This window comes from Lolium rigidum, chromosome 2, assembly GCF_022539505.1.
Source record: "Lolium rigidum isolate FL_2022 chromosome 2, APGP_CSIRO_Lrig_0.1, whole genome shotgun sequence".
In the NCBI taxonomy this organism is placed as follows: Eukaryota; Viridiplantae; Streptophyta; class Magnoliopsida; order Poales; family Poaceae; genus Lolium; species Lolium rigidum.
The window spans coordinates 192,351,393-192,372,337 of NC_061509.1; the positions used below are offsets into that span (position 1 = coordinate 192,351,393).

At 43.6% G+C, this 20,945-nt stretch overlaps 2 protein-coding genes across 3 annotated transcripts; both read left to right on the top strand.

Annotated features, from left to right (window-relative positions):
- Positions 1-1,728: 1,728 nt before the first annotated feature.
- Positions 1,729-8,947, top strand: LOC124692762. The gene is made up of 4 exons (XM_047226193.1): positions 1,729-1,824; positions 3,523-3,758; positions 3,843-3,926; positions 7,755-8,947. The coding sequence occupies exons 2-4, from the start codon at positions 3,581-3,583 to the stop codon at positions 8,540-8,542; spliced, it is 1,050 nt and encodes a 349-aa protein (XP_047082149.1). The 5' UTR covers positions 1,729-1,824; positions 3,523-3,580; the 3' UTR covers positions 8,543-8,947.
- Positions 8,948-12,650: 3,703 nt separating this feature from the next.
- Positions 12,651-17,075, top strand: LOC124687901. Of its 2 annotated transcripts, none has more exons than XM_047221628.1 (5): positions 12,651-12,776; positions 13,872-13,952; positions 14,910-15,487; positions 15,706-16,442; positions 16,697-17,075. In XM_047221628.1, the coding sequence occupies exons 2-5, from the start codon at positions 13,943-13,945 to the stop codon at positions 16,803-16,805; spliced, it is 1,434 nt and encodes a 477-aa protein (XP_047077584.1). In that variant the 5' UTR covers positions 12,651-12,776; positions 13,872-13,942; the 3' UTR covers positions 16,806-17,075. The 2 variants fall into 2 exon arrangements, with proteins under 2 accessions (XP_047077584.1, XP_047077585.1); XM_047221629.1 differs by having other exon boundaries at positions 14,917-15,487.
- The last annotated feature ends 3,870 nt before the right edge of the window (positions 17,076-20,945 follow it).

Genomic DNA, 20,945 nt, shown 5'->3' on the forward strand with positions numbered 1-20,945 from the left:
CTAAATATTTAGTTAAACTTTACAAAGTTTGATTTTGACTAAACCTAAAACGCGTACTAATTGTGAACGAGAGGAGTACCCTAGAACATCAATGCCATAGTCAAAATTTTGCGGAGTACCAAGAAAATATTAGTCCCTCCGATCCATAACGGTTATCAAGATTTTAATTCAATTTAATCTAAATTTATACTAAATCATTGATTATTACTATTGATGGGAGGGAGTAGTTGTCAACGGTGGCGTACAAGGAGCTTGAGCCAATATAATGTGCCCGTTAAGAGCCCGTGCTATTCGAGTTCATCGTCGTCATCAAGGGCGACCCACACGGCATCTAGAGGCTGCCGGACGACTTCGTCGCCGACGACGAGCGCCCAGGCTCGCTACATCTGCGTGAGGATGGCTGCCACTGCTGCCGGTGGATTGTCGACGTGATCTACGACGGCGTGCGACAAGATGTACCTCCACATCGGCTGGGAGAAGTTCGCTCGCTACCACCGTCTCGAAGCCGGCTTCATGCTCGTGTTCTCCTACTTCGGCGACAGGGACGTGAGCGTCAAGGTGTTCGACGAGACACGTTGCCGCCGGAACTACCACAACAACGGTGCCGAGGAGGACGACGACTGAAGAGTGTTGTTTCTTCGCAGCGAAAAAACGGACGAAGGTTTCATGATGTTCGTCCTCGGAAGAACCAACAGGGGCACCCTCACCAGCTGGATTTTCCAGTTTGGGTGACTGGGTGTGCCCTCGAGTGTTCTTTCTTGGCAGTGAACACACGAAACCTTCGATGTCGGGCCTAGTTAGGTTTAATTTTTTTGCAATCTTTTATATTTGTGTCAACCATGGTTCAAACTATGTATTAGTTTATGAAAAACCATCTTCCAAACTATATGTTCATGTAAACCACGTTCCCCAATTATGTATTAGTTTTTGGAATATTTCTTCTCTTTATTGAAATAAAAAAAAACAAAAAATTTTTTTTTAATGTTTGGGGTGGGGTGGGGGGGGGGGGGACGTTTGGGGAACGCGGCGGGGATCGACATTCCCAAACGCTACACGAACAACACGTCAGATGCTCTAAGCGCTCGGCTTGAATGGATTTTGTTTGTTTGTGTGCAACATGTCGAAAAGACAGTGCTAACCAGCCACTACCCTGTTCTCTAGATGTATCCAAATGTATCTTATTAATACGTAGATTTATCTGTATCTAGAAAAAATTACCGCATTTATTTTAAAGGTGATGGTAGGCATGTCGAACATGCTAAGAAGTGGCCGGACCAAGTTTAGCATAAAGAACACATGCAGGTTAAGAAATTAAGCATACTTTTGTTACCTCGCTAAGTAGCACCCCATATTTCAGTACAGTATGTATTCCAAAGCACTCCTCGGCCATCTCAGCATTTCCAAAAGGAAAAGGCTCTTGGCAAAAGAAACAAAGGACAAGTAGTAGTACTAGTAGTAAAGGGTTAAAAGTAAAAGAGATACGAATTTAAAGGTGAAAAATGCATGGTGATGCTGCTAGGTATGCCGCTTTGTAGAACGCCACCTGTGGACTGTGGTGGTGTTAATCAATTTTGGGCAGCTGATCCCAACGAAACGAAACAAACTCTCCGACCTTACCTGCACTGCGCTCGCGACGGCAGTTCCACTTCCACCGCACCCAAACGACAAAGCAAGCCCCCAGGGCTCTCCCGGCGACTCACGCCGGCCGCCTCCCAACCCTCCGTGCCGCCCGACTCCCCGCCCTCCTCCCTGACCTCTCCGCCGTCTGCCTCCCTCGCTTCTCCGGCGACTGAAGAAGGCGGCCGACGGCGGCGCTCTGTCTCGGTGAGTTTCTCCATCAACTTGTCACCCCGATTGCTGTCTACTCCATTAGTTTCTCCATCAATTCATATCTGGACCGCCTGCTCCTTCCGCCGCGGACCTCGCCCTCTTCCATCCTGCCGCCGCTCTTGCCGCTGAGGTTACGAGGCTGAGCGGCGGGCGAGGAACGCAGGCAGGAGAGAGGGCGGGAGCCGTGGCCGCCGGCTTTTGACCTGAACTTGCGCTTTGGGTGCGGTCGACAGGTAAGAGAAGAGCTCTGTTTTACACTCCAATCTAGTAGTATCACTTTAGCCGAATGGTATGACATTTTAGCAAGGTTGCAAAGTACAAATGTGTCATTTTTCCAGTTACTGTACAATTTATTTATAGGATTGTCATGTACGCAAGTGGCATCCCTAACCCGGAAATATCTACCGGAGACTACTCTTCGCGGTATTCTACCATCTGGTATCATCAAATTCGCTTATGAAAATGGGAGATAAATCTGATAGGGACCGATCCATTCTTCCAAGTCACAATCTGCTTCCTAGCCACTCTTTCGTGGCATCACCGCCTCCTGTTCCTTCTCCTCGTCACCATTATTTGCAATCTTGATACAATTTCTTTTGTAAACTAGGTTTTTCTACGTCAATGCAATATATATTCTACTGAATCCGGACTTCTCTCTACTATACTGCATTGCTACATGCTTATGGTTCCTGGAGTGGGGCACCAAAAGAAATCATTTAGGTGATTCCTCTGTGTAAGTTTAGTGATTAGCAACCGCGGTAACTGATGCTGATCAACCCCTAAACGAGATCCTTGGGAACAATGAAAAGCTATAGCAAGTCATAGAATACTGTAATACTGCATTGTTATGAACTCTGTTTCATGCATGTATAATTGTACATATGAAAATGCTAATCCCTTACTAAGTTACTTCATTTGTTCCAAAATTTCTTGACATTTATGACTCTTTGACATGGGTGATGCCAGTTAAAGACATGGGTGTACAGATGTACACCCACTATTTTTAGAAGAGAGTTAATCTTGTACTTAATTTGTGGAACGCCAAGCTTCAAACTCTGTACACCTGACCCAAAAATCCTGCAACTGCCCCTGTTCTCGGTGGCGGAGCCAAGGCCCGGCATGCCCGGGCAGCTGCCCAGGCTAAGCTGGTGAATTTCCTTAAGTACTGCCAAAAAGTGAAGCTTTAAGATAGAATTTGTACGGGGCAAAGCACCAGTTTGCTTAGAATTTTCCCAGGCTGTAACGATGAGCTGCTTCCGCCATAGCACAATACCTACAGTGCAAGAATTTGACTGCAATTTCGAACCATAATATGTCATAAAAAAGTGCATAATACGTAATACAAATCTAAGGACATAAATTTCATAGTCATTCTTTGTACTTCACAACCAATGACCAAAGTTTCAAAAGGTTTACTGTACGCATCCCATGGCGGCATATCAGAGGTAGTACTACATTTTTAGCTTTCACTGTTTGTCCTGCTAATGCCGAATTTCCGTGTTGTATCTGCTTATTCGTTTAGCCCATAGTGTCATATGGTCTGCTTCCTTTTTGTTAACAAAATATTTTTCTTGTCAATGGAACTATCTTGGACCCATATGCGCATGTGTTTTGGTAGATTTAAATATTCTATTTCCGTACTGTTAATGGAAGCCATGGTGCTGACAAGTGACAATATTGTCACACATGTAGGTCAAGTTGCTGCATCTGTTCACTTGGCTGAAGAAACTGGTTATCCTTAGGAGTTAGGATGAAGTCTAAGACAAATAGGGGCATACAGAAGGCAGGAAGAGTAGACCATCTCCAAGGAGGAGGACCAAACTGGGTTCTTGTTGCCGGAGGAGTTTTGCTAAGCACTCTTTCCATCAAACTTGGATGCAAATTAAAGCAAATGTTCGATACAAAGCAGCACAATAGCTCTCCCAAAGGTCTAATGCTCCTCTTTGCAATCGTAACTTTTATTCCATTTTCGTGTTCTGTATATGCTTTCTGCTTACTGTGCAATACTGCAGCCGAAAGAAGGCCTGCAGGATGCGAATCGCACTCAAACCTCTGCCGGTTTCGTGGCCAAACTAGCTGCTACTCTTGTATTTCAGGTGCTTCTTCTGTAACTTAGTATATTCTGTTGCCTATATCTCATTTCCACTGAACCTTTTAGTCTGTACTGTTTGGATCCTTTTAGCCCGCCATAACCCAAAAGTTTAGAGTTAACTACAATTTCCGTAACGATGTTCGTAAGATTCTGAAAATAGCATGTGCATAATGGACATGAGGGAAAACTTTAAGCCCTACTCTGGCCAATGTACAAGAAGCATATGCATGATGATGTTCACAACCTTGCATTGCTACCCACCAAACTCATCCAAGACATACTTCCTTCAACAAGGCTTCGCTTGTTCATTGGGAACTAAATCTGGAAATGGTTTTGGATTACCTGGGTAAAATGGTTTGGTTTCTTGTTGTGTACTTAATTGGTATGGATTGTTATGGGCCTAGAGTGTTGATAATTTGGTTTAGTTTGTTATAGAGGAAAGAGTAGGGTATGGCTTCGTGTGGGCCTATTCAGTTTGGTCCTTGCTAGACATGGTCTACAACCAGTTATTTGGATTGTTTCGTTGCGTCCGAACAGTGAAAGAGAGATCCTGCAACGCTGAGGAGAAGTGGCTGCCAGACAGCATGGACACTGCCGGTCTGCCGCAGCACTTGACCCTTCGGCGCCACAGCCGCACCAACGCCCTCCTGCTTCTCCAGTCTGTTGCTTTGGTTGTCGCCACTGCGGTGGGCGCTGTCGTTCCACACATGGTGCATGGGAACATCCATGGACCGGCGATTGGGAAGAAATGCATGGTAAGAGTTGAGGTTTAGTCCTCGTTTGTACAAATCCAGCCCCAGCTCCATCACAGCCTTCTGGAAATCAAACTGGTGCTTGGAGCCACAGTGTGCGAAAAGGGAGCTCTCAGAGTCGAACCGCAAGCTGCAGAACAGGCAGAGGAGGCCACTGCCACCTCATCCTTGCTGTCCGACTCCCTGTCGTCTCACCCCTACTCGCCCTCATGGCCTCATCACTGTCCTCGTTGTCGATGTGCGGAAGAGAGGGAGCTCACGTGCTCGGGTTGCCATGGTGAATTTCATCTTTGTGGACAAACGATCAGCATCGCACTTGGTTAGCTGTCAGGTTGTCAGGTAATATGAACATGCGCATGCAACACCAGTGGGTACCCACAACCCACAACCTAAAACCACGGTTTCTGCCATTAGTTTAGTTCAGTCCAGTTGGAGATTGCTTGTAGTTTAGTTTGGGTTGGGTGGCAATACACATTTCGGTGGGATAGTTTGGTTGGGTTTTATTCAACTATCTTGATTATAATCATTGGCATTTCCCCTTTATTCTTGTCCAAATGCCTTCAATTCATGGCATTCATGTAAGCAACAAAACATACATTATATATGTAAACAGTCGTTTATCCACACAATCAGATTGTTTACTGTGAAGTCAATAGATCTAACTGTCGTTCAAATACACCGTTTATTAGTTACAACTCTGGAATGTTTGTTTATGTATGAGTCCATTAGTTGCAAAATGTATAAGCCTCTTGGGTTAGCAAAGATATATTACACTTTTACAGCACACCTTTACCAGTTGTTAGATCAGATTAAGGGTGTGTTTGGTTCAGCTTTTGTAACCTGCTTCTGCTGGTAGGAAGTTAAAAGCCAACCAACCAGATATTTTCCACCACAGATTCCACAAACGCAGCAACTTCCCGTAGTGTATTTTCCACAGAAGGTCCAACCCTGCTTCTACCACGGTATCTTCCAAGTTGTGGTGAAATTTACTCACCAGGACCCCTCCCAAGTGAATACCGGTTTATTTCTTCTCCCACTGAGCCCACAAATTCCTTCTTATCTTCTCTTTCGTTCTCCTCTTGGCACGTGCATCACGCGAAGACGGCGACCTAGGTTTCTGGCATCGCCCAACTACGGCCGAACCCCACCGGCGTGCCGCGAAACTCCGGTATTAAACCGGCATATCGCCCCCCATCCTCGCCCCCGGCCCCTCAAGCCTCCACCGCTCCATGGTTGAGTCGTTCCTCACCGGGCCTGCACGGCTCGGCGTCGTCATTTGCAGGGGCGTGGCCGGATGCCCGGCATGGGCGTGTTACGTTGCCTTCCTTGCGGCGTCTGCTGCTGGTGTATGGGAGGATTACAAGGACCAGCAGGAGGCACGGTGGGCGCGCGAGCTGCTCCTTCTAGCAGAACACGAGCTCCTATTCCTGGCTCACCGCCGGGAGGAAATCTCGAGATGAGACCGCATAACGCCGGGATGGAGTGGTCACTGGCATACACTGTGCGTATAAAGGTGATTGATTGGATTCTGTGGCTCACGTGATCTCTGCTTGGAGCTATGGTCTGTGGAGGTGTTGTGTTGCCCCCGTCCGTGCTAGTTCGTGTGCAAGGAAAGTAGATGACAGCTAGCTAGCATACAGACATGCCAAGGTGTCCAATGGTGATGTAGTTCGATTTCATCAGTTTCAGTCATTGAATTTTATTATTGGATATTATCTTATCAGATGTATTTCAGTATGTTCTAGGGAAGACGTGGCAATGTGTTGGACCTATTTGATTTTGATGTCTAAGTGCTTCGAATGAGATTGGAGATATTTCAATGTTTAGAATGAATTGAAACGAAATCTGGTTATTCAAGTATTTGGTGGCAATTTTCCTCTTGTGAAATAATGATATCTTTTCTCAAAATGTTAATTTATATGTCAAAATAAGTATATAGATAGGTATATGATGGTCAATCAAAGTATAAAAAGTCTCTCGGGTCTTTGGGGCATTACAGACAATTTCCACCAAATTCACAGCCGTTTCAACCAAACAACTTTTAACTTTGTCACAGTTCTCAGCTCACAGCTGATTCTTCACAGCTCACAGTTCACAGCAGCTTTTGTAGAATCTACAGTTGAACCAAACAAACCCTAAGGGTGCTAGAATTCTAGCTTAGTTGGCAATGATATGCATAATTGGAACAAACGATTTCTTGTTCTTGAAACACAAGAGAGAGGAATGCTGAATAGCATTGACTTTTTCCTATGAACTTATGGATTTTAAATTTGTCAAGAGTGAGCAGCTTAGCTTCTGATGTGCAACTAACAGAAAATGCACATATCCAAAACAGTTCCTAGGCCAGAGTTCAGGTTGCGACTTCACAAAATCATTCTGCTGTAACCACTAACCAGCCAAACAGGTTCATCTTGGCTAGTAAACCTACGAGTCTAAGAATATTTGATTTACTTTAAGAAGTACAGCATAGAGCATGCTAGACAGACTGAGCATTCTGGTATCTTGTCCACGAGTTACTGTAAAGCTGCACTGTTCTTCTTGCTCAGTCTTGCAAATGACACACATTTAGTGGGACTGGATAGTTGTGTTTTTTTTTTTCTTTTGAGAATACGCCCTGGAAGGTGTATCAAACGTATAAAAGGGATGCCAAAAAGCATGCACAATGCCAAAGATGGTTGTTCACGCTGCCAACAAGAGGTGGCAGCTCCTCCCAAACACCCTAGCCTACTAGCAAGAGGTGACACACATTTAGTGGGACTAGATGGTTGCGTTGCTAACTTTGGATGATTCATACAAGTATTATTATATTTATGATTGTCACAGGCTCACACCCCTATTAGCTGTTAAGTACCGGGATCTGCAAATATAGCTATTCTGATGACATTACTGTATTAGTTTCATAATGACAATTGACATGAGGTTCAGCACTTAGAGACACAGCGATGCCATCTTCCTCATTCTTGGCTGTTTCTTCAACTTTGCTGACTGAATTAAAGTACCTAGAGTTTTGGTGCCTTAATTTGGTGTTTAAAACTCTGTTGGTGGTGTAACAGCTTTTCAATGCTGACTGTCGTGTGCAGGTCATTCAGATGGTAGAGTGGAAGTCAAGCATCCACCTGCAAGTCCTCTATCTAAATCAGTTGAACCCTCGCTTCCACTCGTGAAGATACCAGGGCAAGAATCAAGCAAAGATAACAGTGGCATCATGTGGATATCATCACCTGACCGCCTTGAGGATCCCCGCAAACCATTTCAGTACTCAAACAGCTCTGGCTCTCCACGTGTTTCAGAGTCGGGATCTGACATTTATAGCAAGAGAGAGGTCATACAGAAGCTGAGGCAGCAGCTGAAGAGACGCGATGAGATGATCATGGAGATGCAGGCCCAGATTGCAGACCTTAAGAACTCTCTTGCCATCCAGGAGACACAGTCCTCCAACATGCAGTCACAGCTTGACTCTGCTAACCGAGACATGTTTGAATCTGAGCGCGAGATCCAGCACCTGAGGAAGATCATCGCTGACCATTGTGTTGCGGAAGCACTGTCTCACGATAAGCCATTGCACGGTGGACACTGGCAGTCAGATGCTGCCAATGGGCATGCTAATGGCTATGCCACCAATGGGCACGCTAACGGCTATGCCGACAGCAGCGTCGATGACCCTGAGCTGCATTTTGTTAGCGTTGAGAAGAAGAAAGGAGAGCTGGACAGGGTGGAGATGCTCAAGAGGGAAGTTGGTGAGCTGAAGGAGGTTATCGGAGGGAAGGACTTTCTGCTTCACAGCTACAAGGAGCAGAAGGTGGAGCTCTCCTCTCAGATCAGGGAATTGCAGCAAAAGCTCTCCTCACAGGTGCCGAACATCTTGTAGGATCTACTTGTAATGTTTGGTGGCTAAAGGAGCAGCCCTGATCCTATTCACCACGGGTTTCCAGGAGAACAAGTCGGTGCACAGGCCGAACGTCCTAGGGTATTTGCAGAATGTTAGGTTGATTGGTTTCTTTCTTTTCGGCCAAATTGTTAGGTTTGATTTGCTTCAGTTCTCTCCAGTTTTCGCCTCTGTTGCTTGGCACTGAAGTATTACCAAGGGTTTCTTTCTTCAGATGCTGAGCCTAGGGTAGCTCAATTGGTGGCAAAGTTGATGCTCCGGACGTATGGTGCTGTACAGGGTTTTCGTTTTGCAGGCACGTCTGTGTGATGTATCCTTTCCTTTGGAGTGTGTTGACGATGTCATTTGACTTCTGCTATGGTTTGGTATTGGTACCCGTTGTGTTTACAAAAGGCTCACCACATAGATTTGATTGTTCGGTAGATGATGATTGGGCAGTAACATCGCATCTGATTGAGTTGCCTTTTCTTTCCATGCACTGGCAGTATGTTAGCCAGATAGAATCTCTGAGTGAGCTGCCTCATGTCAAGCTAGGTATAAGATGATTAGCCCATGCAAGAATTGTCGCATCTCTTACTTTAGCTTGTGTGATACAAATTAGCTGGTCGTACCCATGTGCACATACATGCTCTCTTACTTTTAGTTTGGTCAAATGGCTCTCTCACATGGCGCCAGAGTGATATGTTTTTGTCCCATGTGAAAATGGACGGTTGGTCGGTCGCAAAATTCCCAAGGTTCATTTGTCAGCGCCTTTTCTTATTCTAGGAAATTTGTCTGTACGCAACGCCTGTGTATTCCTCCCCGTTCTCTTCTTCAGATATGCTTGGTTGAGGATATTCATGCTTTCTTCCATTACACATTATTGATTTTGGTTTATTCCAACATGTTAACAAGATTACTAAACATAATGGCATCGGTGGATGTATGTTTCTTGGTTGGTTAGTGCAGATGATTGACAGTGACTGATTTGGTGATGGGAGATTTAAGTGTTGTACTTGCTTTTAAAAAGAAATCATGTCTAGTGGATCAAATCTAGCGCCCTCGGGGCGATATTTGAGCATATAATAAGAAAGGTCAGACCATATGACCTGGCTGGTCGAAATCATTACATCTCGCTGTATATGGACCCTATCAGTGCAAGCTAAACTGAAGTGGATATGCGATGTAGTATGCTGCTACGAAAGAAAAATTGAAAAAAAAAAACGGGATTGAATCGTGCTGATGTCCTGGCAGAATGGAGAAGTTTCGATGCGTGCGTGGTCCTGTATGTTAACTACCTCGACGGAGGATACTATTCTTCCCTTTTGCTGTCCAATTATTAATTTGACCTGTTTGGATTCAGTTAGTTGAGAGGTCTATTCCTGGCGATCAACAAGTGTTGTGTTGTGTTGTTCGGCAGCGCGGATGAATGAAGCCCAACGGTTTTTGGGGGCAAGGCAACACCATAAACACACTGTTGCTAAAAGATGAGACACACATGACAAGATGGTCAGTGGCGCTTACTCCACTAGCTATGCAGGCCACCTAACATGAAATTAGATTTTTTTTACCCTAAAAGATATTTTTTATGATTTTGCCGATGATCAGTTGTGTTTTTCAGTTGCACATAGGGTTTCAACCGAGAAAAATTACCTGCATTGTTGGATTACTTCGTGTTAGTCATGTGTTACAACTGTAGATTGCTTCGTGGTTCATGATTCGATGACATCATCTGAATTTTCTCAGTCGGAAGGCAATTAGTCACTCCCTAAAAGAAACATCATCATCATATTTACGAACAAGAAATTCACTCTAGCTATTTCTTGCACCAAACAATAGTATGTCCTACAACAATGATTGCTTACATTTTGAAAAAATGGTATATTTTACCTAGAATGACAGGTATTAATGTCACACTGTGACAGTCCGAACTTTTTCTTAAAGAAGAAAGCGACGGAGAAGTCTCCATGTCATTTTCCAAAATTAAATTTTAAATTTGTACCCATCATGATTTTATGGGCTGTGCTTCCACTCCTCTGACAAAACTTCTTAAACCAGATTTACTCTAATATGGCACACTAAACTTAATAAGAAACTTAATTTTTAGGCAAATTACATATCTCCCCCATACTACAAGATGAGACACACATGACAAGATGTGTGCCGTGACGCTTAATAGAAGCACAACATACATGTCTTGTCAAAATCTTCAGCAGACACACAAACAAGAACTTCACCCTACTTCTTGCACCAAGCGGCGTCACCCTATATTTTCAGGAGCTTTTTTTCCATCTTCTTTACATGCTTTTGCAATATTGGTGATAGGCCATTAATACGTGTACGTTTGCTGCATTTACCTGCATTGCACCTCTGAAGCAAAGCATGTAGTACGAACATGTACTGCCTCTATGTTATCTTGCACGCAAGCATCTTATCAAGTGAGTGAGATACCCTTCAATGTCTTTAGGTTCAAGGTCGACTTTGATTTTACTTCGCATTCTTTTTCTCTTCTGGAAAAGCTTCATTGGCTGTTGCGTTGGGCTGCAATAAATCCTTGGTCTGTAGAGGTGGTTTGGAATTTAGAGTGCTTCAATGCGGGAGAGCTGTCCTCTCCTGCGGTTTTGGTATCGCTATTTAATTTCTTCTCTCATTTGACTTCACTGTACTATCATTTCGCAATCATACCCTCCACGAAGTATGTTATTACCACCGAAGCATTCGGTGGTGTTCGCTTAAGTGACAGAATTTGCAACAATACGGCTCATTACTTTTCAAAAATTTAGTATATTTCTTCAGATTTATTTGCCTCACAGGTTTGAAAACCATGGAGAGATCCATGTGAGCTGGTCTTACTATTTCACCGGACTGACGTCTCTTTGAACCAACACCCAAAATATTTTATAATAAGTTTTTTTAAATCGTTTCTAACGATAGGAGACAACAACATAGTGTCAAAGTACTTTGATGTTGACCCTGAATGTTTACTTACTATTTTAGAGTCCATACATCATTAAGAGTTGCTTTGTTGTCTCACCCTCGTCTCTTCTGAACAAACACAATAACTACACGTGACACGATTATGAAAGAGGTAAAATCGCAATTTGCATGATTTAAAAAATGCAGAATCATAATCTCAGGCATATTCTAATCCCATGGGAGATTTGGCATGGACCAAATTTGTTTGATTCAGTCACAGAAAAATCTAAAGATTCTTACAAAGAGTTCTTAGTTGATACAAGATTTTCTATAAAGTTTGGTGCAAAGGTTTTCTTAGAGGAAATTATATGGGATCCCCTCCTAAAAAATCTAACAACCATCACAGGAATAATCCTAAGGATACAAATCCTCCAAAATTCATACCAAAATCATTTGAACCAAAGAGGCTCTAACCGAAATGTAATACTTCCTCCGTCCATAAATAGATGCCAAAGATTTATTCAAATTCGGATGTATCTATATAGTAAATCGTGACTAGATACATTCAAATTTAGACAAACTTTTGACATCTATTTATGGACAGAGGTAGTAGATGATTAAGAATATGCGAAGAAAATGATAAGCTAGAAAAGAGAGCACCTTTCAAACAAGGAGGTGCAAAAACCCTTACACCAACTCCGGCTAGTCTCATCAGAGATGGCAATACTATTGCCAGAGAAGAGATTTGATTTCATTATTTGTTTTTTACAATTTCTTGCAAGCGTTATCTCACCGGTCAAAAGTCAAAAGCTGTAAACTCACTGCACATCCTTCTCCAGAAAAAAAGTGGCCAGTGGACAATGCAAAACTTGTGTAGTTGTACAACACAATAGACGTGATGTCAAAGTGTAGACCATGCGGCCATATTGCCGCAGTGTGAAACCCTTCAGGAAAATACAGTTCAGCACGCTCTCCTTATTGAAGGTCACAAAATTGCCTCGAGCACATATTGTCGCAATTTTCGCAGCAGATTGTTGTTTAAGCAACCCCATTGACTTGTTTCCTGAACATCAAGGGGCTGATTTGTAAATAGTACTACAACGAGAGAGAGCGTCGAAATTGAATGCGCTTCTGATACCTCTTATTTAAGAGACCATCCTTCCGTTTGGATATTTTTTCTTCCGATCCTAAAATTCTGCTGTTCGCTGGCCTCCTCGCGATCCCATCATCCTCGCAGCTCTCTCGCGCGGCGCTCCTTTCGGTTTTGATGAACAAGGGCGAAAACTAGAAGAGAATTCCGGAGTTAAACCCAGCCGCGAAGGTGAGTTCTCTCCGATCCCCCCTCCCATCTCTTCGTTCAGTTCCGTTCCTGGTTTGCGTGATTGTTTCCGAGTGTTTCTTGGTGTCATGGAAGAATTTCGTTTCCTCTGCTGCAGCCTCATCGTGCCCCGTTTGTTTCTTTCTTCTGTCGAGCCTGACTCGAGGAAGAAAAATACACTACTGATCTGAGTCAGGCAATCTCCGCTAGAAGAACAGAGTAGTAGCGCGATGCATAACCTGTAGGGGTTGTTACAGAATCAAAGGGATAGATTGCAGATGTTCTGCTGCAAATTTTTCCCAAGTTTCTTACCTTTGTTCTTCTTCTTCTTGTCTGCTCCTGTTTAAGTTTTCCTGCTGTTGAGTTCCTCTTGCCTGTACTGTAGTTACTGCTGTGGGGTGCACACTTACCTATTGACAGGACAACACATCTGCTGCATGCAGTTAAGTTCATTAAACACACAGCCTCTCCCTTCTGCCAGTTTTGTTCATTGAAATCGGCGCACGGCTCTCGAATCCTCGGTACGCTACCTGTTATGTTAGATTCTGCGTGTTGTGTTCTTGCCCCCATTTTTGTGCTTTCGAGAGTGTGTTCTTGCCGTTCTTCACGACAAGTGCACATTGATCTGCGGTGGTATACGAGTATATCTCCTCTCTTTCTTCTCATGCTGGCCTTGTGACAACATGTTCAGTTCAGGTTTTTAGGTTGTTGTACCAGATTGTACGGTTGTGGTACCGTGTCTGGGTGAGTAGCATAGCGAGGAGGCCATCTATTGTATTTGGCGGGTGCAGACCCAGATTGGGTCTGAGTTTTGATGCTTATGGTGCACGTTTCTTCAGTTTGTTCGCCTATGTTTTCTGTTGGTTTTTTTGCGGTTTGTACTGACTCATGCAAATAATGTGTGGCCGGTGTGGTACCTGACAGTTTGGACGATTTTGTTGTGTTAAGAGCATGTAGTTCTTTTTTAGGTAGTTATTAAGAACATGTAGTTTACACAGAGTGCAGCATGCCCAGTTTTTGGCAGTATAAACAATGGCAGGAATAAACCATGCTGGTATTAACTTCTATTTGGTCTTTGGCTCTTTGCGTTGTTTGCAGGAGAGATTCACAATTCTGCTCTCCGTAAATCAGAGCCCCAGTGATGTCTCGGCCAAAGTAGGCTCCAGATCATGAAGCTAGGTAACTGCTATCTCAATGCACCAGTTGAGCTTGGATGAAATATATGATGGCTCCTATTAAATTTGTTCTATTAGTCAAATCAATGCCACGCGTTGCTAGAGACTTAGAAGTGCCATTTGGAAGTTCAGGTGAATGCCTTCTTATTGACTAGAATATGTATATAGCCAGCAAGTTGTTTAGATGCAACCGAATGCCAACGGTTCACTAGCTAAGCCTGGTTTTAGTAACTCTGATAGATTACACATATTTGCCAACTGAGAGTAACTATGAGAAATATTTGAGATGCGCATCTCTATCAGAAATGAATGAAATATAATGTTCCCTCAGCAACTTGTGGGAACTGAAGGTGATATGTCCCCCATAGTAGTCAGGAAAGCTGCCATGATGTCTTCAGGTTGCAATCGGTCTTAGTTGCAGGCTTACAGCTCTACCTGTCGAAATTGACCTTGCTCCCAATAATCTATCATCGGTGCGTCTTGATCATGATAATCTACCACCGTCCACTTTGTCCAAACTGTAGAAAATAAGTTCCCTCTATCAGGGTCATCGCTCATCATGCATTTAGGACAATGGTAGTTCGGAGTTAGAACAACAAACTTCAATGCTTGTACTTGATTAAAAGGGACGCAGCAACCAAAATGAAAAAGAAGCAAAACTGCAAAACATCCCCATCAGCATCAACTTACACTTTATTATTAGGGATGGCCCAAAAGATCTTTTTATCATGGAATCATCATTAGTTGATTCTGTATTATTATACATCATATTGTAGCTTGACTATTGATAGAGACATCATGATAGCAGTGCAATACTAGCATAACATTTATTGACAACATATTAATTTGTTACCTTGTGCAGTCTTGATGACGTTGTACTGATACTATATGACATCAACTACGTGATAGGTTTTCTTTTTTGCAAGAAAGCAACATGATCGTAATATTTCTTGTCAACTAGTTTGTAGGACTGAAGTATTGACAACGAAAATGGTTGAGGACACAAACCCAGTACAAGATATAGTACATGTTGTGCATGAGGATGCTTCTTATGACAAGGATGTTGTGGAGATAAAATTGCCAGACAGTGTTGTTTCTTCTGATTATGGTGGTAATTTTGTCAAAGATGTCTGCATTGATGAAGGACAACCTCCTCCTCAGAAGTTTTCAGAACAAAAAGTGGTAGATGAAAAGTCTTCTCCAAAATTTGATCATCAAATGATACATGCAAATGGTGCTCCAGGATACAGGGAAAAAGATTGCGCTACAAAGTCTGTCCACGAACTGAATCCTGAAATAGTTTTACCTCTTGGTTTTGCTCCCGATAGCAACAATGAGAAGCAACATTCTTCTTGTGAAGAGCACGATCCTGAAGGCAGGAGTAAGGCCACTAACTTCGGTGAGATCAGTGAGAAGAAAATAAGTTTGGAAGAATTACTTCGACTCGAAAGCGCAGAAGAGTCGCAGCATAAAGCCACAGTAAGCTCTGAAACCAGTAAAAAACGTATGCCATCTCTTCACGGAGAAGCAGTTGGACAGGTACACCACAATTGTTTTTCTTTTCATCATTATCATCTTGGCGTAGGTGCATTCTCAATTTTTTTTTCACCACTCAAAATTCTGTGGTATTCTTGAGGAAAAAGAATCAGTAGCAAAATGTACAAACAAACTTTAGGGTGGTAGATCTTTCTTTTTCGGAAACTTTACGATCTAAATGATATAAAAAAACTGAGAAAAATGTTTTGTTATTATTTCAGGTTTCCACAAATGCGTCTCATGGAATTGAAGCTACTGCATCCAAAACCAGTGAGCTTGTTAATAATAGTTTATCAAGTACGGAGAACACCGATGATTGCACAGTAACAACGTCTGAAGAATGTGATGTAGAGGCACCACCTGAATGCTCTACATCGGCAATCACAGATGCTGCTTCCGCTGTACCTATCTGCAATCTCGAGAAGACTGATGATGCCAGTGCTGAAGGATTTGATAAGGTCGAAAAAGCTGGATCTGGAGTCGATGCTCCGAGCTCGAGTAGTTCAGACATCGGATCATCTGAGAAGAGCAATGATCAGAATGGAAGTACTGCGCGTGAAGCAATAACCAATAAGGTTCATGAAACTGCAGTAGCATCAACTTCATTAGCTGGCATTGTAGAGCCCAGTGGTGCAAATGTGGAAAATAAACACGAGACTGACGGTATCACTGATATACATGATTCAACCCAGAGAGACGAAGGAAATTCTGTGCATATGATGAGCACAGTTAGTAAGAGTCCTACCCAGGCACACGATATGGATGAAGAGATTGCACCTGATAGTGCAAAGGCAGAATCTCAAATCGGAAATGGCTATCTTCCCTCCGAGTCGGGCTTGTTCGGGCCTAGTATCATGTCAGCTCCCGTGTCACACTCTGGGCATCTTGCTTATTCTGGCAGTATTTCCATCCGGTCAGATAGTAGCGCGACTAGCACCCGGTCCTTTGCATTTCCAGTGTAAGTACATGCCTACCCACTGTCTGATCACAACAACTACTTTCTGAGAATTATACCAGTTATTATATTTAATTCCGTGAGGCGAAAATTGTACCCTGTTATGATTCATCTGTGTTCTAAAAATTTGTGAACTTCTTACTAGCTGATCTTCATTTGTGTTCTAAAATAAACCTTAATGGCATGAAGCATGCAGCATTGATCTGATCTATGAGGAACGTTTCCCCCTCATACCTGTTCTGCATTTGCTGAACCAGATTGCAGAGGGACTGGATCAGCAGCCCGGTGAGGATGGCGAAAGGAGAGCGGAGGCGCGCCAGGCAGCGCCATGGCTGGAGGAAGGGGCTTCTCTGCTGTAAATTCTGAACGTAGTTTCCCTGCAGAGAAGTGTCATCCTACTGCTTCCTTCTATCGGTCCTGTTGCAGGTTAATTTCATGGCTTGTTGGATTTGTAAGTGGCTTGAAGTAGTAATTTGTACTATGAGAGAGAGAGAGAGAGAGTGAAGAGGTATATATAGCTGTAGCGTAGTGACCGTGTTTGCCAGTAGGTGCTGCAGGAATTAGTTTGATTTGTTCTTGTTGGTTTGTGCTCTTCATATACACGTTAATTGTTTGGTGCTTGGTTCAGATTTCAGAGTGAATTTTGCTGCATACCGCAGGTGACGGTGTTTCAGTGGTGTTACTGTTGACTGAGTCCAGGTGGGCCAGCCCTCATGGGCGTGTAGTCTAGCTACGTTCGTGCCCATGGGCGGAGCCACCACCGGGTCGAGGTGGGTCGGTCGACCCGGCTCAGAAATTGGGGAAAAATAATCGACCCTAAGAGCATGTCCATCGGGGCGACGTATTTTCGGACGTCGAAAAGTGGTCGCGAGCGTTTGCGATCCGCGGACATATTTTGTTCACGCGTCCGTTTGCGGGCGTGCTCCCACCAGGGCGATCTATTTTTTTAAGATTGGCAACATATATAGAAAGCATAGAAACCTAGTACAATCAAACTATACAAAGTAGTCCTAGAAGCCTAGACTACTTGCTGCCTGACGGGCTGGCCCTGTCGTTGCGTCGCTCCCTCATCTGCTTCTCCGCCGCCTCCCGTGTGTCCGCTAGGGCTCGGTGCGCTGCGGCGTCCTCTAGCAGGCACTGCCGCAGCCTCGCGTTGGCGGCGTCGTCCTTGAGTGGCTCGAAGGACTCACTATAGCCCTCTGCTCCGCCGCCTCCTCCTCCGGGGTAGGCGCATCAGGGTCATCGGAAGACCATGATATGTCGGAGTCCTCTACGGTTGCGGCGGCCGCCACCCTGCGCTGTTCCATCTCGGCATCGACCGCCGCATGCGCGTCCGCTCCTCCTCGACTTCCTTCTCCGCTTCAGCCAGGGCCTCTGCGTCCCTGATCGGGTCGAGGAGGCCCGCCGCCTTTCCCCGCCGGCCCGCCACCGCCTTTCCCCGCCGCTGCCTTCGTCTCCAGTCGCCTCCCCCTGCTCAGTGCCTCAGCTCGTCCCCATCTCCGACTCCAATCGCCTGGCCTCTACTCGGCCGGTCGGCCCTGCCCGGATGCCCCCAGCTCGACTCGTCCCCGGCTGCCTTCGATGGACGCCGAGGAGGAGGCAACTTAATGGCATGATACTATCTTATTAAAATGTAGCTCTATTTTGGTGTTCTTGTTTTTTATAGTCATTTTGTTGTTGTACTTGATGAAATATGCAAATTGAATCTGTTGGACCTCATTTATTGAATAGCTCTTTTCTTGAATATATTTGCTCTTTTCTATCAAAAAAAAGTTTAGAGCTTGGTTTCGACCCCCTCAGTTCAATTCCTGGCTCCGCCATTGTTCGTGCCTGGCTGTGAGGTGTGGCGTACTGGCGTGTGGTAAAGTTTAGTACCACATCGCTGACGGAACTGTGGGTGAGCAGCATAAAAAAGAGTGTTCCGGCCGATGGTACCGAAAGAGTTGGTAAGCGAAAGGGATTCATCACAAGTACATGAGCCATGTCCCAGTTTCTTGGTTGCGTTGCTAAGGTTGAGCGTGGTATTTTGGAGGCCGAGCTACATGTAATTCTTTATTTTCAAACATTTAAAATTTATAGTTTGAAATTTCAAGAATAGTAAAAAATATATCTAGAGGTAGATAATGGTGTATGCTACAATGGTGTAAAATCTCAATGCAAACAAATTTACATTCTAGGCTATCTGAAATTGATAAAATCTGTTAATAAATTTTATAGTCTTGAAATGTGCACTATACACTATAAAATTTATCATAATTTATTATTTTTGTGTATCCTAGAATATGAAGTAGTTTGTATTGTGATTTTACACCATTGCAGTATACATCATTGGCTATATCTAGAATTTTGTTTCGATTTTTTGTGAAACTTTAAAATTTGAATTTTAAGTGTTGGCAAATAAAAGGCTATGTGTAGCTTGGCCTTCATTATAAGTTTTCGTTGCTAGAGCCCCCACTATCGGCCCCCACTACAAGTGGCGGACGCATGAAAAATCTAAAGAGTGGGCACACCTTAAAAAAAAATTTATGCGTGCCCCCAATTGTTATAAAGTTTGCCAATTCTATAATTTTAAACTAGCTGGATGGCCCGCGCAATTGCGCGCCTAGCATGGACAAAATTTAATTTGGGCACTCGGAGCATTCAAAATTTTCAAGTACATATCATCTTTTGAATTATTTAAGAAAAATAAGAATCCAAAATATGTTTAAATAACTTTGGAGACTAAACCGCTCCAAAAGTTGTGTAGCCACCCTTTTGTATTCAAGTGGTAAAACGTTTGCTTATGATGTAATGAAAAAATCCAAGCAGATAAATTGTGTATACTCCCAAATTACATCATGGGGTAATGGACTGTGGAATTATAACTGTATTCTTTGTTTAAAACTCCAGCAGTCGATTTTGTCAATCTCATCGTTGTGAAATAACTATTTTTAGTGAAAAATATCATTGGTATGGTGCTTAAAAATAACCGAACATGTAATATGTACATTAAGAGTGTGCTCAGTTTACACTTTCCAAATTTACAATATAGAACACTAACATAAATTCTGCACCCCAAGAGCACATCGATCTAGAAAACCAACAGAGAATAACTTTCGGTGTTTGTATCTACTTATAAATTCAGCTGCATAAGGATGCACGTTCAATTATTCAACCCAAGAAAAAACTGAGAGTGCACTTAATAATGAAAGTTTGTAACTTCGACACATCTTTGCAAAAGATTGAAATTATTATTTGTTGTTGTGCTCTATATCCGGTACTTGCATCATGATCATTCAGAGATCTTACCAGCTTACGTTAAACCCATCCTTGAATCATGCATGTAGACAGTTGGAGTACCAGTTAGTAGTTTTTTTAGTTCCACTAAATATTCCTCAGCCTGTACAGGAGGTGCAGTGAATTTGCTCCAAGCTAGCATGAGGGGTGGACGTTAAGAGATAATTTTACCGGGTGTTGAAGTCTTAGTCCAATGCAGCAAAACGGTCAAAACCTTCTCGGGCTCCGATGGGATTTACTAATTAATGCCGAAATCTTAACTGGTGACGGCCGCCAACTCTTGCCTTCTTGACGCTAGCAAGACTGCCCCTGAGAGGAGACAGCCGGTACCGCAAATAGCACCTCCTCGGCTCCGCCTGGCATGCTCCGCTGAGCAGTACTCCGACAAACAAAACGATCCCGAGACACAGCGAGCATTTCTGAATTGTTCTCTTGCAGAATCAGACTTTTGAACAACAATCATAATTGAGATCCAAATCTGTGAGCATATCCCATACCTACAGGCTACCAAACATCAGAATTCAATGTTGCATATTCTTATGTTGAAAAAAATCCGAAGTACTCTGTCCATGATTGCACGTAAACAAAGTCAGGAAGCAACACTCGTATGAAGGCCTAGCTAAAACTCCCAAATTCAGACCGCTCAACACCCAGAGACGTAGTAATGAATTAATCTGACATACATGTTACCGTGAATTATTTTCAAGATTTCTACTCTCTAATGGAGACATGGTGCAAAGCCAAACTATATCACGCTTGTTCTCATAGAAAGCATCTAAAAGAAAAAATTGATGTGGAGAACTTGCAGTCGCCTTGCCGTCATAATTCGTCGTCTATGCTTTGATGTGTTGTGCCTTACACGTCTGAAGCAGTCAAGCCCCTCCAGTCAGCGGCCAATCCATGGTGGTCAGCATGATCACAGCAGTACTGTCAAACACTAAGCATTGGTTACGTTTTTTACCTTATAAGCAGAGCGCTTTGCCTGATCTGCGAGGGGTAACACCAGAACGGCAAGGGCAGCATCTTTAGTGGATAAAGATGCACGCATGAGTTCTCCATTGGAGATGAAGAAACTTGGATGGCCGCCGTCGTGGCACATCTGCACGCCACGGAGATGTCATGTCGTTGGAGCCCGAGCTCTGTTTCCATTGTGTTACTTCTGCGGCATGGAGTCGCTATCGTCGTGGCCGGCTCATGTAGATATTGCCCTGAACTTAGAGCCTTAGAGGC